Genomic DNA, 19371 nt, shown 5'->3' with positions numbered 1-19371 from the left:
GAGTGATGCCGCCTGACAAAGGGTCACTCCTACTCTGGAGGCCGGGTCTACGTCACCTGGAGCCCCGCTCCTCCTTCCGCCCGCCCACCCACCCCACCTGGTCCCTGGCACCACCTCAGCCTTCTTTTGGTTCCTCTTTTTCCCGCCTATTCGCTCCTCCACAGCTGATTGGCTGCACCGAATCCCCGCCCCCTCTCTTTGCCGCCTACTCGGGAGCTGACAGAAGCAAGGGCGTGGCCTCAGCGGACGTTGGGCCGCCCGCCGTTGGCAGGCTGCGCGCGGGAGCCCTGCCGGGTCCCAGTTGCCCCGGGAGTCTGGCGCCCGCCCCGCCCCTTTCCCTTTGAAGCTCTAGGACAAGGAGCTACTTCTGCCGCGCATGCGCCGAGTCCAAGGAACGGGAGTTGCGGAAGAAGGCAGGCAGGTTGCACATGCGCAATCGAGACCAGGCATTAGAAGAAAGAAATGGACCCCGCTCAATGACCCAGGCATTGCGCATGCGCCTTACTGCGGGCTGAAGCCGAACCTAGAAGGCCCAGGACGCCTTTCTGCACATGCGCAGAAGGCTCAATGACAGTTGAACGTTGGCTAAGGTGAGGGAAAGGGTAAAGGATTGCATGGCAGGGGGTGGGCCGCCCTGCACACCTATGTAGCCTTCCGACCATACCCTATGCGCTTAAGGGCCACCTGTCGCCTAGACCCCTCAGAGACCAGTTGTGCCACCACAGGGCTTCTGGGCCCGCAAAACGCTCCAAGACTTAAGACCTCTGACCCCTGCCTGGGACGCAGGCCAACTGAGCAGCGTGGGAGGGGACGGACAGGAGGGCCTACGAGGTGGGAGGATGGGCCCTGCGCGCTGCCTGGGATAGAAACGGCCCTTGGAAGTTGAGACTCGGAGGTGAAGAGGGAGCTTCCTCCCCCCGATGACCTTTGACCTCTGCCTATTTCCCTCGTTTAGGCTGTGGGGAAAGGGTCTGGCCATGCTGCATGTGACCCGAGGGGTCTGGGGATCCAGGGTCCGAGTATGGCCGCTGTTGCCCGCGCTCCTCGGCCACCCCCGGGCCCTGTCATCGCTGGCGGCCAAGATGGGGGAGTACCGCAAGATGTGGAGCCCCACGGAGCCCCGCGACTGGGCCCAGCAGTACCGCGAGCGGTTCATCCCGTTCTCCAAAGAGCAGCTGCTCCGCCTCCTGATACAGGTACCGCCCGTTCCAGGTCCAAGAGCCTGGGGACTACGAATCCCGGCAGGCCTTGCGGCGGTACCGCCCTTCATGCTATAGAGGGCTGCCCTGGCGCCCCTTGGGAGTTGTAGTTCCGGTTCCCTTTCTAGGCGCAGGTGGGCGTGGAGTGAGTAAGAAAGCAGGGACAGACCTCTGAGATGCAGATGCAGCAGCGATTCCAGCCTCTAGCTTGCTGTGGGGGCTTGAATAAGCACTCCCTGGGGCATGGTTTTTCCCTCTGCAAAATGGGTATAATAAGCATTCTTATCATTTCTATTACTACTACCTAATAATAATTATACCTATGAAGCTATAATTATAACAATATCACACTGAGCTCTTACTATGTGGCCCTGTGCTAAGCATTTTCCATGTATTATTGAATTATTGAACAACCCAATAAGAGAGGTACCACCATCAATCCCATTTTACAAATGAAGTAAATGTAGCAGGAGAAGGACAGTGACTCACTCAAGGTCATGACTAGTGGCCCAGATTTGAACCAGAGTCCTCTGACTCCAGAGCAGGCTGGGGACAAGGGTCAAGCAAGTAGGCACTTGCTCAACCCTAAGAGCTTAAGTTCTGACCCCACTATCACCATCATATTTGTGATTATTCTGTATTATCATTCATTTGTTTAATAATTATTGATTAAACACCTCTATGGACTAAGTCCTATGCTGGGCTTTATCCATATACAAAAGTATACATACACACACATAAACACACATGTATATATATGGACACATGTACTCACATCAAATTCTCACCACTGCTTTTTTGAGAAAGAGGGTATAAGGAAACAGGCTCAGAGAAGTGATGACATTCACCCAGGACACCAAGGTAGAAAGCGTAAAAAAGTGGTTAAATATGTGTGCTCTGGAGTCAGACAGGCCTGAATTGGAGTCTCAGCTCCTCTTTATACAGACAGTGTGGCCCTCAGCAAGTCACTTCCCTGGATCCAAGTGTCCCGTCTGAATAATGAGGGTTATAATTCCACCAACCTCCTTGCATCCTCCGGAGGGTGATATGCCAGCAAACAGTGCCTGGGACACAAATAAGCCTTGTGTAACTGATGGCCAGTGAGTGTCAGACCCGGAGCTTGAACCTCTAGCTCTTTAAGCCGTCTGTTTTTACGCTTTCTGGAGCGACCTCAGTTTCTTGGCCAGCGAAATTGATCAACCCTCTTCCCCCCTCAAAAACCCCACAAAATTTTAAAGAGCCAAGAGCTCTGATTGTCTGGGCTGCCCAGGAAAGAATTCCTCCCCATGAGGAAGGAGGGAGAAGCCTAAAGAGGAGTTTTGCTTCCCGAGGTAACAGGAGTTCCATTCCAGTCCTACGGAGAAGGCAGCTTTGGAGGAGTTCGCGGCCCACGTGAATTTTTGCACCTTGTTCCACTATCATCACATCCTGGCCCAGCTGCAGGTGAGGACAGGGCCCCTCCAGCCCTGTCAGCCTTGTTTGTTTATCCATTAAGCAAAAATTCTCTGAGTGCTTACCTGGAGTCTGGCCCTGCTCTAAGCACTGGCGATGTGAGAGTGAACAGAACAGATGAAGCCACGTCCTCATGGACCTGACATTTCATTTGGGGAGATGATAAATCAATAAATGTAAAATATGATATCCAGGAACAGTGAGTGCTATTGAAGGCAGGATAGAGAGGGACGAGATGGGGGCCTGTTTTAGACATTGTGGTCGAGGAATGCTTCTCTGTGGAGGTGACAGGTGAGCTAAGACCTGAGTGAAGTGAGGCAGCGAGCCCAATGGGTGTCTGGGGAAGGATGTTTCAGGCAGAGAGAAAAGCAAGTGCAAAGGCCCTGAGGTGAGAGAGGGCCTGGAGTGTTGGGGGAACAGCAAGGGGACCACTGGCTGGAGGGAGAGAGGGCAGGAGGTGAGAGCAGAGAGGGAGTGGGGGCAAATTGTGCCTGGCCTTGTGGGCCACGCAGTAGACTTGGCTTTTGTGCTAAGTGAGCTGGGAGCCGCCGCAGGAGGGTTCTGAGCAAAGATAGGTCATGAGCTGATTTCGGTGTCCATAGGATCCTTGTAGCTGCTGTGTAGGGAACAGACCATCAGAGGCAGGGAGATCTATTATAGAGTCTATTATGTTTGTCCAGGTGAGAGAGAGATAATGGCAATTGCTATAAGAGTAATAGCAGTGGAAGTGGTGGAAAGTGGTCAGACGCCTGTAATGGTCCAAAGGCATCAGCATTCGGCTGTGTGGGTGGGGCCTTGGGGGGCCTCCAGCGGTTCAGGCCTCTTCTCCCAAAGGATGCACTCCTGCCACTTACTGAGATGCGGAAGACAGAGTGGGGGCAGGAGACAGGTCTGTGGGGAAGATTGAGAGCTCAGTTTTGGACTCAGGAATTTGAGCTGCCTGTTGGAGGGCCGAGTAGAGAGAGAGACTTGAATGCCCACAGGCTGGAGTTCAAGGGAGGGGGCTGGGCTAAAAAACAATGCTGGGAGGATCTAGATGGTACTACACGTGACCATCAGGAGAATTAGCTAGCCCTGGGGAGTGAGTGCGTCCTGAGGTCGGGAAGGGGAGCCGGAACCAGTGAGGGGGCTGGGCAAAGGGCAGCCAGTGAGAAGTGGAACTCCAGGAAAGAGTGGTGTCGGGAAGGCAAATTTTCAGCATCTTTGTCCTCCTCCTCCAGGATCTTGTGTCGCGGATCCCCAGGATCACCCTCAGATTCACTGATTTTCTTGAGGGGCTCACAGAGCTCAGAAAAGCTGTTAAGCTCACAGTGCTAGTTTATTACAGTGAAAGGAGAGCAGACAAAAATCACAAAGGATAAAGGTGAGGAAACGGTGTCCAGGAGAGACCAAGCAACAGCTTCTGGCAGTCCTCTCCCAGCAGAGTCACAAGAACAGCACTCAATTCTCTCACCAATGATACGTGACAACATACACAGAGTATCACCCACCAGAGAAGCTCACCTGAGCCTTAGTGTCCAGGGTTTGTATTGGTGGTTGGTCAGGCAGGTGTGGCTGACCACCTACGTGGCTGATGGCCTGCTTGGCTGACCTTAGTTTCTTAGTGTCCAGCCCCTCCAGAGTTCAGACTGCTACTTCATGGCCCCACCATGAATCACATGGTTAGTATAGACTATTAGGTGCTGCCCAAGCCCCCGGCAAACCACGATACTCTCATCAGGCAGTCCAAGGGCTTAGAGGTTCCTTCCCAGGAGCCCATCAAGGGCCAGTTCTTTGGAATGTGCAGGGTTTGGACAATCCAGGCCTGCCAAGTTAACCCTTTACTGCTCCTGCCTCTCTATAGCTTTCCTCTTTGCGTTAAGTAGCAACAGTGGCCTCTCTGTGTCAGGCTCATCAACTCCTTCCTGCAGAACTGAGGAGCAGCTGCCATCAGCCCCATTTGCAGAGGCAGAAACCGAGGATCCAAGAGGGCCCAGTTGTGCCCCAGCTCATAGAGGTCCCAAGTGGCAGAGCCAGGATTTACACCCCTGTCTGCCTGCCTCCAAGCTCTTCTTTGGGGCGCTTTTTTAAAAAAAAGTTATTAAAAACATATCATTATATAAACATTTAAATATATTGGAACAGAAAGAATATACAGTGAAGACGCACATTCTCACTGAGGCAGCAGATTTTTTAAGATTTATTTATTGGCTGCGTTGGGTCTTCGTTGCTGTGTGCAGGCTTTCTCTAGTTGCTGTGAGCAGGGGCTACTGTTTGTTGTGTTGCGCGGGCTTATTGCAGTGGATTCTCTTGTTGCAGAGCACGGGCTGTAGACGCATGGGCTTCAGTAGTTGTGGCATGCGGGCTCAGTAGTTGTGGCACACAGACTTAGTTGCTCGGTGGCATGTGGGGTCTTCCTGGACCAGGGATTGAACCTGTGTCTCCTGCATTGGCAGGTGGATTCTTAACCACTGCGCCACCAGGGAAATCCCAAGGCAGCAGATTTTTTTTTTTCATTTTGTAATAGTGTTTTTTTTTTTCTTTAGAACTTTTGTTGAGATACAGTTGATTTACAATAAACTGCATATATTTAAAGTGTACAATTTGATATTTTTTTCTTATTAGTAATGTATATATGGCAATCCCAATCTCCCAATTCATTCCCCCTCCAACTCCCCCCCAGTTCCCCTCTCCCCAGCTTTCCCCACTTGGTGTCCAAGGCAGCAGATTTTTAACGGAGACACTGAGAGGGGTGGGTAGAAGCACCAAAGGTGAGTGAGACACACCGGGTGACCATTTGCTGATGACCTAAGTCCCTTGAAGAAGCAGCTTGGGGCAGGCAAACAACAAGAAAAGCCCCAGTTCAGATGCTGGCTTTGTTGTTCACTAGGCACATGGGTGACCTTGGCAGGTGACCTCTCTCTGCTCCTCCTTTCTCTTATGCATTCATTCATTGAATTCACTCAATAGATATTTACTGAGCATGTACTGTGTCCCCCAAATGGTTCCCAGGACACAGCCATGAGCCTGAGATGTGTGTATCTGCCTCATGGCATCACGTTCTAGTGAGGGAGACAGACCTCAACAAAGTAAAGAAGTAAAATATGTTAAGAAGTACTAAGTACCAGGGATAGGTGTGCCAGATAGAGTACAGGGCACCCAGCCTATTCAGTTCCTACTGCTCCCATAGCAAATCACCATCTGCTGGGTGGCTTAAAACAAGACATTTATTCTCTGAGTTCAGGAGGCTGGAAGTCCAAAATCAAGGTGCTGGCAGGGTTGGTTTCTGCTGGAGGCTCAGAGGAGGAGAACCAGCCTATGCTTCTCTCTCAGCTTCTGGCAGTCCTTGGCTTGTGGACCCATCACTCCAATCTGTCTTCATCTTCACATCACCTTCTCTGTGTGTCCTTTTCTGTCTCTTATAAGGACACTCTCACTGGATTTAGGGCCCACCCTAATCCAGTATGATCTCACTTTGATTCTTAATTATACCTGCAAAGACCCTATTTCCAAATGAGTTCATATCCTGAGGTTCCAAGGGGACATGGATTTTTAGGGGACACTATTCAACCCTCTACACCCAGTTAAATTTAAATTTCACATAAAGGTATAAATAGTTTGGGGTTTTTTTGTTTGCTTGTTTTGTTTTTTTAGTGTAATTATGTTCCATGGAATACAATCCTCAGATATTGCCTAGGACATACTTAAACTGAAAAATTATTTGTTGTTGATTTGGAAATCCAGTTTAACTTGGTGTCCTATATTTTATTTCTTTTTGGCTAAATCTGGTAACCCTAATTAAGGAGAAAAAGAAAGCAGAGCTGATTATACAGTTTTAGGTAAAGTAGTCAGGGAAGTCCTCACTGAGGGGTGACATTTGAGCAGAGACCTGAAGGAGGCCAGAGTGAGCCATGTGAAGATCTGTAGGCACAGTAAGTGCAAAGGCCCTGTGACAGGAGTGCGTATGGTGTGTAGGAGCAATAGCAAGGTGGCTGGTGGGGCTAGAGCAGAGTGCGTGAGGGGGACAGGGCTGGAGATGAGGGTGGGGAGGGGACCCCGGGCCAGATCCTGCCGGGCCCTGTGGGACACAGTGAGGACTTTGCTTTGACTCTGGGTGAGGTGGAAGCCAGGGGAGGGTTTTGAGCAGAGAACAACCCTAAACTGACTTAGATTACAATAGGCGCCCTCTGGTGGCCATGCTGGGAACAGACTGGGGGTGAGGATGGGAACTGGGTGTCTGGTGCTGAGGCCACCACTGCAGTCCAGGGGATGCGAAGTGGTTGGATTCTGGATCTATCAAGATTCTGAATGTGGTGCCATCAGGATTTGCTGATGGGTTGGAGAAAGAGAGGAGTCCAGGATGACCCAAGGCTTTGGGCCTGAGCACCTGGAAGGATGGACTTGACCTCTTCTGAGATGGAGAAGATTGGGGGGCAGGTATGGGGGGAGTTGGGGAGGAGCAGGTTTGGGGAGGAGCTTCAGGACCCCAGTGTGGGCCATAGATGGCTTGAGAGGGGGGTGGTGGGGACAGTCGTGAGTCAGGCGCTGTCCCCCAGTGCAGGGATGAATTCAGACTGTGACAGCAAGGGTCCAAGTGAGTGGATGTCCACACTGACCCAGGTGTCTGTACCAGGGTCTGTGTGCAAATTAGAAAAAAGCACCCCATCCCCTAGCCTGGGGCTGTCTAATATGACAGTTACGATCTACACGTGGCTTGTAAATTTGAAATAATTGAAATTAAATAAAAATTTTAAATTCTATTCCTGAATTGCACCCACCACATTTCAAGGGTCAGTAGCCACCTGTGGCCGGTGGCAACCTATTGGCTGGCACACATGGAGATGTTTCTATCATTGCAGGAAGTTCTATTGGATGGTGCTGTTCTATATCTTTTATTTCCCTATGAAAAGATGATAAATGTCTAGGTCTACAGCATCTACAATGGTACCACTTAGGTCTGGTACCTTTGTGCAGTGTGCACCCTACCCAACTGCACAGGGCAGCCCTGCTCAGCCTAGGGAGTGAAGAAAGGCTTTTTTGAGAGTGATAAGGGAGCTGGAATGTGATGGAGGAGTAGCAGTTCAGCAGTGGAAGGGGAAGGAGGCAGGGAAGGGGGCAGGGAGAGTGTTCCAACAGCATGTGCAAAGTCCCTGTGCCTGGAGGAACTAAAGCCAGTGTGGTTGGTATAGAACAACCAAAGAGGATTGTGGTGTCAGGCCCTGGGAGGCTTTGCAGGACATAGTATGGAGCATGGTCCTCTTTCCTGAAAGCAGCAGGAGCCTTGGAAGGGTTTTAGCAGGAGACTGACATGGTTGGATATGTGATTCCTGATATACAACTTCCTGGCTGTGTGACCTTGGCTAGTTACTTAACCTCTCTGTGCCTCAGTTTCCACATCTATAAATGAGGATGATAATAGTTCTGTTCTCACACTGTGAGAATGTGTGTACAACATTCTTCAAGCAGAGCCTGCCATAGTAAATGCTATGTAAATGTGCGCTGTTCTCATTTATTACTGTTGTTGTGATTGTTTGACAGGATCTCCCTGGCTGCTGTGCAGAGAGCAGGGGAGGGAGGTGAGGGGATTTGGGAGGACCCCTAAGAAGGCTGTTGGACTCATCCAGGCAGGAGAAGGCGATGGTGGTGTGGATGGGGCAGGGCTGGTCGGGAGGAGAGAGTGGGGCAGAGTGGCGATCTGTTCTGGAGATGGAATCAGTGTGATTTATCCTGTGGGGGAGGGGAACAGCGAGGGTCACCTGCTACATCCATGTTTCTGGCTTGAAGCCCTGGGCAGATCTGAGGTTCCCAGAAGACAGTCTGGCTCGCAGCGGACATTTGGTGAATGCAGATTTCTCTCTCCTCCAGCTCTGAGATTCCCTCATTCTCAAACTGCACCTCAGCTCCGGGAATGGCATTTCTCAAGGTCATTCCACGAGTCTGAGAATGTGGCCTGTGGGACCTGTTCTGTCAGCCTGGCTGGAAGGACTTGGGCACAGGCCTTAGCTTTGGGCTCCAGTCCTGTCCTTGGCCAGCACAACCTGGCCCTAGGAGTTAGTTCGGACGGGGATTTGCTAGGCTCGACTCTCTCCTGCATCACCTGTCACCTGGCTCCGTTGTTTCTGAGGCCCTGGGCGTTCCCATCTCCAAACCTTCGCCCTGGCCATTCCTTCCACCTGGAGTACCTCCTCCCCCATTTCCTTCCACTAACACAAAGTTGCATCTGACCTAGACATGTTGTTCCTTAAGGCTGGCTCTCCTGAGACACACACAGAGGGTGGGGTTTAGGGACTGGTTTTAAGGAGGGGTGAGTTCCCTCTGTGGCTTGCTGTATTGTCTGGGACACATCATATGTCATCCTGAAATTCATTCTCTCTGTGAACAAGTAGACAAGCCACCAGTAAGCTTGCTTTTTTTTTTTTCATTCATTCATTCAGTCAGTCAACAATTGGGGGGGGGGGGCAGTGGTGGGCGCATGAGGTGAGGTGGGCAAGGTCATAGAAAGAATCTGAATTTTATTCCAAATCAGTGGAAAGCTGCTGGAGGGATACGGTGTGGGGTCTGTTTATAATCTCAATAAGCTCTTCGTGACAGCCGTGTAGAGACTGGTTTGGATGTGGTGGGAGAGCAGAAACCCAATGCAACTGTTTAGGTGTGAGGTAATGGTGGCTGGGACGAGGAGGTAGCAGTGGGGATGAAAGGGAAGATGGAGTCCAGAGAAATTCAGAGGTTTGGCCTGTGAATTTGCTAAAGGATCAGATATGGGGGTATTGATAAGAAAGGAATCAAGGATGCCTCCCAGATTTCAGATCAGAGTATCTGAATGGGTGGATGGTGGTACCATTTCCTGAAAGGAGAAGACCAAGGTGGGGAAGAGGAAGAAATGAAGCATTCTCCTCGGGCGATGTTAGCTCTGAGATGCCGTTAGACACCCAACTGGAGATGTCAAAGACGTGATTGAATATGAGAGTCTGATGCTCAGGGAAGAGGCCAAGGATGGTTGGGGGGAATAGGTTTGGGAGGGGAAATTCAGAATGGTTATTTTATTGGAAGATGAGGATGGAAAGATGTGATCTTGTGGGCTTGACATGTTGGATTTGAGACGACCATGACATCCCTAAAGAAATGTCAAGTAGAGAGTTTGTATTAGTTCCTATAAAGGCTTAGCTGCTGTAACAAGCAGACCCCACAAGGCAATGGTTTAAAGGAGGTGGAGGATTCTTTCTCTCCCACTTCACTGCCTTGTGATAAGCAGGCCAGGGTGGATAGGCAGCTCTGTTCCACATGAGATGATGCCGGGACCCAGGTTCCTTCCATCTTGTTATTCTGCCATCCCGTTAGGACACTGTCTTCATCTCTGTGGGCTCAGAACTGGGTTGTAGGCAGAACAGCGTTCTAAGCTGGTAGGACAAGAAAGAGTGGAAGATGCAGGTGGAGCAAGAAATGAGGGAGAAGGTGTATCTGTCACTTCTGCTCACATTCTGTGGATGAATTCTCCAGGCCACACCTAGCCTCAAAGGAGACTGGGAAACGTAGTCTATTTGGGCAGCCCCACGGCTGCCTTCACCCCTATTACTCTGGGATAAGGGAAGGACAGAGATCCTGCACCGGAAATGGGTATTAGGTCCGGAACTTGGAGAAGAGGTCTGAGTTGGAGATGTGAGTTGGGTAATTATCTGCATGGAGATGGTGTTTAAGGGCATGGGGATGGCAAGGCAACTTTGAGCAAGCTTGAGGGGAGAGAAGGGAAGAGGGCCCAGAATTAAGCCCTGGGGGTACCCTATCATTTAAAGGATGGGGCCAGAAACATCCTTATGTGTACCCACAATCTCTCACACTGTGACCTAGTCCATTTTTCTTCTGACTGTCTCCGCAGGCCTTGTATGACCCCATCAACCCTGACAGGGAAACCCTTGACCAGCCTTTGCTTACAGACTCCCAGCGTCTGTCCAATGAGCAGGAGGTGCTTCGGGCTCTGGAGCCCCTGTTGACCCAGGCCAACTTCTCGCCACTCTTGGAGGACACCCTGGCCTATGCTCTGGTGGTCCATCACCCTCAGGATGAGGTCCAGGTACTTGTCTTCCACAGGAGAACCAAAACTCCCAGGAGGCCTTGGGGCAGGGGTAGAGCCTTTGGGAAGCAGAGGCTGCTGGGAGTTGTAGTCCTGAACACAGGGCACTAGCCCACGTGACACCTTTGGTGAATGAGGAAAAGACACCTCTTTCTCAGGTCGCTTCACTACCATCTGTTGGAAAAGTATCATGAGATACAAGTCTTCTTAGGACTAGAGACTATGACCATCTGCCAGAAAACTAATATAGCTGTCCTTTGGTATGCGGGTGGGGGGTTGGTTCCAGGACCCCTGTGGATATAAAAATCCTCCAAGGCTCAAGTGCCTTATATAAAATGGCATAATATTTGCATATAACCTATGCACATCCTCCTGCATATCTCTAATTACTTATAATATCTAATACAATATAAATGCTATGTAAAATAGTTGGTGGTACACAGCAAATTCCAATTTTGCTTTTTGGAACTTTTTGGAATGAAAACAATTTTTTTCGATCCTGTAGTTCATTGAATCAATGGATGTGAAACCCGCAGACACAGAGGGCTGACTATAATAAATAATACAAAATGCTGACCGTTAAAGTCAACAAAATTAAAGTCAAAATACTAAAAGCTTCCAAAGTTTCACATTCAAATGTGCTTTTTTCTAAAGTCATACTTCGCTGTCTCTGAAATCGGGTTGTGACTTACAAGCAGTGGTGTGACATAGTTTAATTGGCAATATATTTTCCCTTTTAGTTGCTTCATAAAATGATAGTGTATCTTAAAATCAGTGGCATCTTAGATTCTAGGAAATATGACAATAAACAGGGCTATGATGTGAATGGCGCCATCTTGGATGGTGTGCCCTTGTGCAATGTGCAACATGAACAACCACACATGGCTGTTTTGCCTACACACTGAGTGATGATAAGCCTGGGAAGTGGGGGCTGGGGTATCACCAGGGGGAGGGGCATCTAATCTGAGGAACCTGAACTCACACCCTAGGTTATGCTCAGCTCCTTCTTCCTCCTTGGCAGGTGACAATAAATTTGGACCAGTATATCTACATGCATTTCTGGGCCCTTGGCCAGCGAGTCGGGCAGATGCCCCTTAAGTCCAGCGTGGGCTCCAAGCGTGGCTTCTTCAAGTCGCCCCCTGCAGAGAGGTGAGGCGGCCCTTGTTCCCCAGCTGCAGCGAGAGGGAACAAGGTTAGAGTCGAGAGGGGACTGACAGGTCAGTGTCTGGATTCTGGTGTCTGGGACCTGGGTGGGAAATCAAGAAAGGGGGTAAGGGTGAATCAAATACTGCTTTTTCTTCCCAAGGAGAAGTAAGAACTACAATTCCCAGCGGAAGAGAAAGGGTAGGGACATTTCTCTCCATTTTCCAAACGAGGAAAACTGATGCTCAGAGAGGGAAGACCACATTCTCAAAGAGTGATACCACCAGGATTCTGAGGAACATTATATTTTTAACAGATATTCAAATACAGAGTAGGGTCAGGAGAGCCAGATCTTCTCACAGTCAGCCAGTGGACCTGTCCATCACCCAGTCCTTCTGGAAATCAGTGTATCAAATATGGTCACGAATCCAAAAACAAAACACAACAAAACCAAAGACAAAAAACCTCTTACATCCCTTAAACCAGTAATTCCACTTCCAGGAATCTATTCCAAGGAGATATTTATACTTGCAGACTCTGTGTTTAATTATCTGTCTCTCATGTTGGACTATAAGCTCCACAAAGGCAGCTCCACAAAGGCAGTGTTGTCTCTCCAGAGCTAAATAGCACTCCCTGGCACATAGCAGATACACTGAAATATATATAGAATTTGAATTTATTACTCAACTAAAGTAATAAACTATAATGGAAAAGAATACAGAAAAAACGATATAGGTATATACATATATATGTGTGTAACTGAATCATTTTGCTGTACACCTGAAACTAACACAATATTGTAAATCAACTCTACTTCAGTTAGAAAAATAATAAAAATAAGAAAATTAACTAAACTTAGTCAGCTCTCATTTATCAAGTTCTTAAAATAAGAAGTAACCTATGTGTCCAATAATAGGGGATTGCATCATGTCACTGATCCCCTATTTTTGGACACTTAGCTTATGTCTGACTTTCCTCCCACCATTGTTCAGTAGCTTTTAAAATGGTAGTGTGACTGCAGAGCCAGAGAGAGTATCCTGGGGTTGGAGGGGGGCTCCCTGGGGTGGTCCTGACCATCCTCACCCCTCCGTCTCTGGCCATCAGGAGATACTTTAAGCGGGTGGTGCTAGCAGCCCGAACGAAGCGGGGGCACTTGGTGCTGAAGAGCTTCAAGGACACGCCGTTGGAGGGCCTGGAGCAGCTGCTGCCTGAGCTGAAGGTGCGCACGTCCACCCTGCAGCGCGCCCTGCTCAATGTCACCCTGGTCGTCTCGGGGGTGGTGTTCTTCGTCAATGTGGGCATGGTGGTGCTCTCCGACCTCAAGATGGCCACCTCCCTGCTGCTGCTGCTCTTTGCTGCCTTCATGGGCCTGCGGGCCTCCAAGGTAAGCAGTCCACCCCGTCAAGCCTGCTCCTTGGTGTTCAGCCAGAAGGTCAGACCACCCTAGCCACTCTATTGTTTTGTTTCTCTTTTTGTGGATTATTTCTGCTTTGTGCTGTGCTTCCTTTCCTTTCTTTATTTACTCAGCACAACCTTGGGCAGCTTTCTTGATCTCTCTGTGCCTCGGTTTCCTCATCTGGAAAATGGGTGTAAGAGCAAGACCTGCCTGGTAGGGCTGTGGTGAGGAGGAAATGAGTGAATCTGAGAGGAACGCTGGATAGAGGGCTTACACATGGCTGGTGGGACACAAGTGTTCACGGCCACTCACTGGGCACTTAGTGACGTGGTGAAGGATGTATGTTTTAGAACCAGACTGCCTGGGTGTGCATCTAGTTCTACCATCTTCTAACTCTGCACCCGTTTGTTTTTTAGCTTTTTTTTTTTTGGTGGCTGTGCCGCATGGCATATGGGATCTTAGTTCCCAGGCCAGGGATCAAACCCATGCCCCTGCAGTGGCAGCGTGGAGTCCTAACCACTGGACCACCAGGAAAGTCCCTAGCTGTGTGACCTTGAACAAGCTGCTTAACTTCTCTGTGCCTCTTTAAAGCAGAGATGCCAGTGGGGGTTGTTGTGGGATTAAGTAAATTAATATGCGTACGGTGCGGAAAACAGAGCCTGGCACGCTGTACAGAAGGGGTTATATGAGAGTTTGCCGTTTCCATTATTACCATTATTATTGCTGATTGGGCTCTTGTTCCCTGAGTCTGGGCTTCCTCATCCTGGCCAGGTGTCCCTATCATCAGGGGAGCTGTTTTATCAATGCAGCCTCCTGTGTTCTAGCCCATATGGACTAAATTGGAAAACCCAGGAATGGGGCCTGTATTATTAACAAGCTCGCTTCCTGATTCCGCTACATGTGGGTGCAGGGCCGCCTCATCCAGTTGTGCAGGTTGTTCACCATCCAAGGATTCTGGGCCGAAGGGACAGATGGGGTCTAGAATCCAACTTGTGCTTTGCTTGCTGAGCCGTGAGCTCTGTCTTGAGGCCGAGGCGGCCTCGAGGGGCTGCCTTTTACTGATTCTCCCCAGGGTTGGCACTGGCCCCAGGAATGTGGACTGGCATGAAGTGTCCATTGTACCCAGTCATTCAGTTGCTGGTTCATTGGTTTTCAAGATGTTTTCAGCCATCCCAATGGGCTCTTAGGAAGCCTAGTAATAAATCCCACAGATAATAACCAGACTGCACTGACTGAGAGGGTTGCAGGGGGTTGGGGTGGGGCACTTCCTACCTAGAACCAGGGGTCAGGTGGGATTGGAGGGAAGCTCTGAAAGGCAGGGATTGAGCCTGGTGGAGACAGGGCTGGGTGAGCACAGCTTGGGGGATCTCACAGTGATGGAGTCTGGGGTGCAGGGTGGAGAAGTGAGGCCCCAGAGGGAGTGGCGGGGTCCTTGAATGCCAAGGCCGGGGCCCTGGGCTTCATCCTCAGGGCAGGGGGAGCCATGGAAGGACTGTAAGCATAGAGGGCATGTGACAACCACAGACACCAGAGGGGAGGGTGCCGAGCTGGCCTGGGGAGGATGTGCACAGTTCCAGCCCATGTCCTCCCTGGGGGGGACCATTCATGCCACCTCTCAGTGGCCTGTGGGGGTTGGGGGGTGCCTGAGCCTCTAGGGCTCTGAAGTGCCCAGTTTAAAACCCAGTTCACTAGTTAATTTACTGCATCTCTTAAACATTTTCCCACACCCCCCAGGCTGAGCCTCTGTGCCTTAATTAAATCCCTGTTTCTTCCTGACCCCCCCCCAAAAGAGCTTGTCTACTCCCGTGGTTTCCATAAGCAGCTCCCCAGCATCTCCCGGGAGATGCTCCTTGTTATTGGGCTTACCAACCGTGCCTCACCCCTTACCCTCAGCTCAGAGACTCCAGAAAGCCCTCCCAGACTTCCCAGGCTGAAGAAGCTCCTGCCGTACCCTGGTTCACTGGGGGCCCTCTCAGCCCAGCACAGGGGAGGCCCTTGGGGCACCCTGAGAGGGGTTGTGGAGCTGGCGTCCCAGGGATGCCTCACTGCCGGTCCTGCCCTGGAGGGAGAGGTGCGGGACACATGGACAGACGGCCATGTGCCTGATGGAGGTTGCCGTGGGCCCTGCAGGAACCCCAGGACGCAGCTGCTCATGTGGGAGAAGTGATGTCCATCCTGAACCTTGATAATGAGGCAGTGAGTGTTTCCCAAGAACAGACTAGAGGTGACTTGGCCTGTTCCAAGGCCCAGAAGCCTGAGAGAGCAAGGTGCACTTAGGGCAACATTCAGGGTAAATTGACTCATTCAACATGAGCTGTGTTTAGAGGGGAGGAGCAGAAGGTGAGTGGGAGAGATTCTCAGGGACCAGGCCATGGAGTTTGGACTCTCTGAGGGCACTAGGGAGCCATCGGAGGGTTGTGAGCAGGGGAGGAGCAGGGTCAGCGCTAGGGCTGTGTGGAGACAGACTGGGAGTGGGGAAGACTGCAGCCCGGGAGGAGGCTGGGATGATGCATTAGGTGGGTTGGAGGGGAGGGGACACGTCAGAGAGAGTCCAGGCAGGAGGATGGGGCGAGAGACTGACAGGCTGGCGAGGAGGGCATTAGGATGATGCCAGGGGTCTGGCCTGTAATGGGGTAGATGGTAGGGCCACCCCAGATAGGGACCAGATAGGGACCCCAGGGGAATAGGAAGGAGTGACTGAGGAGTTGGGCGAGGGGAGACACCACACTCAGCGTGGGCCGTGTTGAAGGGAACATCCTGGTGGCTGGTGGTGAGCCCTCCCTCTCCAGGGAGAGGTCTGGCCTCATCTGCGTGCCGCAGGGTAGCATGGCCCGCTCACTTCACCTGCCAGAATTCCACTCCATAAGCTTGGCAGAAACCGGCACACAACCCAATATGTTTTTCGTAGCAGACAGTCCCGAACGCACGCAGTTCCTGCATCTTGCCTCCAACCAGAGAAATGGCGATTTGTTCCAATGCGGGGACATAAGCTGACTGTGCTGGCCTTGTAAGAAGAGAGTGCAGTTCACACAGAGCGTGTCATCGGGACCGTGCTGGCCATTTCAGCGATTTTCCAGGGCTGTTTTCATTTCAGAGGCATTTCACCTTAGGTCTCCGAGTAAAATGGGCAACACTCTATGCGCAGCAGACACTGACGTGTAAAGGGCCAGCATCCAGCACCAGGTGTGGGCGGATATGTGTAGCTAATGTTTAAATGCTTGTGACCGGCCAGCCTTTGTGCCAAGTGTTTTATTAACTTCTGGAGCACTTCCGGTCATCTGCCTTGGTTCACAGACAGCGCTACCCGAGGACTTGGGTCTTAGCCACAGTCTCACAGCTGGAGGGGGCAGAGATGGGACTAGCATCCGGGCCTGCTGGCTGCAGGACGTAGCAGCCTTGAACTCATTTGGTGGATGAGAGGAGGAATCTGCGCCGAGGTTTTGAGTATGAGCCCCAGAAGGCACTGGTGGGCTCTTATTTCCCTCCTTAGGGACAACAAGGATGGGGAGAGGGGTCCGGGCGAGGAGGGGCCAAGGATGGGGAAGGACGCAGCCAATAGATAGCTGGGCCCCTGACCTACCCCTCCCTCCCTTCTTCTCTGAAAGTCACTGAGTGTTTGTTGTCCGCTAACACTTCTCTTTACAATATTTAAACCCTCCCCCTTTTTTTTGATTATGGAAAATTTCAAACAAATGCAGAAATAGAATAGTATAATAAGCTCCCTTGTAGCCAGCACCCAGCGTCAACAATTAGCAACAGTTATTCAGGTTTCACCTAAAGACCCCTGCTCTCCCACCATTGGGTTATTTTCAAGCAAATCCTACACACATCATCTGGAAATACTTTAGTATGTGTCCGGACGATAGGACTTTAAAAAATCATTGTAACAAAAAGTGCCCAGGCTAAAACTCCTATGGTCCGGAAATCCTCGAACACATCCATTAATACGTGACTCAGATGAAGGCAGCGGCCGCGGAGTCACTGGGGCGAGAGCCTGTGGGTTGAACATACGAATACCCAGGCCCCAGTCCGGGGGACCTGAACGGAAGAGGTCTGGGGAGGTCCCGGGAGCCCTCGAGAAGGGCCGTACCAGTGTGAGTGGCCCAGGCGTGTGTGGGGTGCGTGTTTGGGTGGGTGGGGGTGTTTGGGTGGGGGCGTTGGAGTCCCAGCACCGACCTGCCCCTCCGGGATCTCGTCCCGCCTGCAGATGTTCGGGCAGCGGCGCAGCGCGCAGGCGCTGGAGCTGGCGCACATGCTCTACTACCGCAGCACGTCCAACAACTCGGAGCTGCTCAGCGCCCTGGCCCTGCGCGCGCAGGACGAGCACACGAAGGAAGCGCTGCTGGCGCACAGCTTCCTGGCCCGTCGGCCCCAGGGGGCGCGGGGCCCGCCGGAAGGTAGGACTGCGGGTGCCAGGTGTCCCCGCCCCGCCCCCTTGCAGCCGCGCCCTCGCGGGGCCCCTCCCCATCCCAACGCTGCCGGGCGCAGACTTGGCGGCACCTGGAACAAACTTCACTCTGCCCCTACTGGGTTGAGACTCCCGTTAGTCCCGAGTGGCCCTGCCCCAGTGAGACAGCATCTCCACGATGCCCACCTCCCCATCCCGGCTTGCGCTGGTGAGCCCGATTCAGCAGTCGGGAACCCCGACCCAGCTTCTGATCTTCCCTGGGGTAACCTCCCTTTCCTAACCTCAACCTCCACAGGAGTCTTGGATCAGGCTCCTGTTGTGGCGTGCTCCCCATTCCCCGCCTGCTTCTTCCTATACGTGAACCCAAACACTTCCTACAGGAGACCCTCATCCGTCACCTGTGTAAGCCGCAGGTGGGCCCTCCCCTGACCCAGAGTCCCGGGCTTGTCCCCAGATGAGAGCTCCAAAGCTGAGCCTCGTAGGTTTTGTCCCACTCCCCTAGGCTTCTCCCAAACCCAGACCCCCTCATATTCGTTGTCCTGCACCCTCCCCGCTGCCCGCTCTCAGTGCTTCCGGGTCTGTCTGACCTCACGACACCTGCCTCTCCCTTTTTGCAGACACCTCCCAGTGGCTCCAGTCGGAGGTGGAGAACTGGCTTCTGGCCCAGTCGGGCTGTGACGTGGCCTTCAACGGGACTCGGGCCCTAGCCCACCTGCAAGCCCTGACCCCCAGCATCGGGATGTATCCGCCCCCGGGTTTCCCCAAACTAGAGCCGTGGGCTACTATCACTTCCCCCAAGGCCCCACCGCCCCGCAGTGACAGCCCCTTGCCGAAACCTCTCTGCCCGGCCCCTCCCAGCCACCTGGTTGGGAACTAAGCTCCGCCTCCTCCTTGACAAGCTGTCCATCATGGCTGCGATGCTTCACCATTCTCCAACTTCCAATTACTCATTACCACTTCCGTTATGCTGTTTTCTTAAACAAAGCCGCGTGTCTCGGCCGCCTGCCGCGGCTAGGCCCCCTCTTCCGATGACCAGCCAATCAAAGCTTTTTAGCTCTGCTGCTGTTCCATCTTAGTCCCCCGCCTTCACCGTAAACATTTAAACGTGGTTTGGCTGAGGAGGGAGTGCCAGCCAATCGGAGCTGTGCCACGCTACAAACCACCAGGCACAGTTGTTAAACTGTGCCCTCCCGAGGCTACATATCGATGTCTTTTTAGCCCGTACCGGGCAAACTGCCCAGCATGTTCACCCAGGCGGAGCTCGAGCCTGCAGCCAATGAGAGCCTTTTAGCCCGGTTCTCTGGCAAACCGCCAGTGACAGCTGCTGGGCACTACCAGTCGTGGGCAGTCAGTTGTCCCTGCATAGAAGCAACCAACCAGAATTTCTAAAGGAGACCTGATCTTTCTATAGATTGCTGCTACTTATAAGGCAGGCCATTCTGATGAGCCGCCGATGAGCTTGTCCAGGCTGAAGGGGTTGGGAGCGTTGTGCCAGGCAGAAAGCTGGGGGCCAGGAGGAACCAGAAACCATCCTCACCCCAAGGCTCACATCCATTCAGGCCCCAACAACAAAACTCAGGTGACTTCCCTGCCCAGGTCCTTCACCCTTTCTACAGAAACTACCTCAGCCTGGATCTTGCCTCCACCAGTGGCCTGTGCAATATTTATTTGTCTATCAATTTCTCCCCTGTCCCCTCTCCCAAAGGAATAAATCACGTTTCATAAA

The 19371-nt window shown here is 51.8% G+C and overlaps 2 protein-coding genes across 5 annotated transcripts in view; one reads left to right on the top strand and one right to left on the bottom strand.

Annotated features, from left to right (window-relative positions):
- The window catches only part of SYNGR4 (synaptogyrin 4), a 10636-nt gene extending 9433 nt beyond the window's left edge, over positions 1-1203 (bottom strand). Inside the window, exon 1 of one of the 2 annotated variants that reach the window (XM_057713472.1) lies at positions 1095-1203. The gene's annotated coding sequence lies outside the window, so the exon portion shown is untranslated. The remainder of the gene's footprint in view (positions 1-1094) is intronic. The other variant, XM_057713471.1, reaches the window with a different exon arrangement.
- Positions 509-19371, top strand: TMEM143 (transmembrane protein 143). 3 transcript variants are annotated; one of them, XM_057713467.1, is made up of 8 exons: positions 509-590; positions 956-1196; positions 2538-2642; positions 10504-10698; positions 11720-11847; positions 12946-13225; positions 17445-17634; positions 18263-19371. In XM_057713467.1, exons 1-8 carry the CDS (start codon positions 568-570, stop codon positions 18520-18522), a joined length of 1422 nt encoding a protein of 473 aa, XP_057569450.1. In that variant the 5' UTR covers positions 509-567; the 3' UTR covers positions 18523-19371. The 3 variants fall into 3 exon arrangements, with proteins under 3 accessions (XP_057569450.1, XP_057569453.1, XP_057569451.1); XM_057713470.1 differs by lacking the exon at positions 2538-2642 and having other exon boundaries at positions 533-590; XM_057713468.1 differs by lacking the exon at positions 509-590 and having other exon boundaries at positions 921-1196.

Source organism: Hippopotamus amphibius, chromosome 16 (assembly GCF_030028045.1).
Source record: "Hippopotamus amphibius kiboko isolate mHipAmp2 chromosome 16, mHipAmp2.hap2, whole genome shotgun sequence".
NCBI lineage: Eukaryota > Metazoa > Chordata > Mammalia > Artiodactyla > Hippopotamidae > Hippopotamus > Hippopotamus amphibius.
Note: the sequence above shows the minus strand (reverse complement) of the source record. Positions and strands in the feature narration are given on the sequence as shown.

What these genes read in the sequence shown, in the direction of transcription:
- TMEM143 (XM_057713468.1), top strand. Translation starts at nt 921, where the DNA reads ATGACCTTTGACCTCTGCCTATTTCCCTCGTTTAGGCTGTGGGGAAAG. An exon ending in TGCTCCGCCTCCTGATACAG is followed by an intron (nt 1,197 to 2,537) that starts GTACCGCCCGTT and finishes CCGAGGTAACAG; the next exon opens with GAGTTCCATTCCAGTCCTAC. An exon ending in AAGTCGCCCCCTGCAGAGAG is followed by an intron (nt 11,848 to 12,945) that starts GTGAGGCGGCCC and finishes TCTGGCCATCAG; the next exon opens with GAGATACTTTAAGCGGGTGG.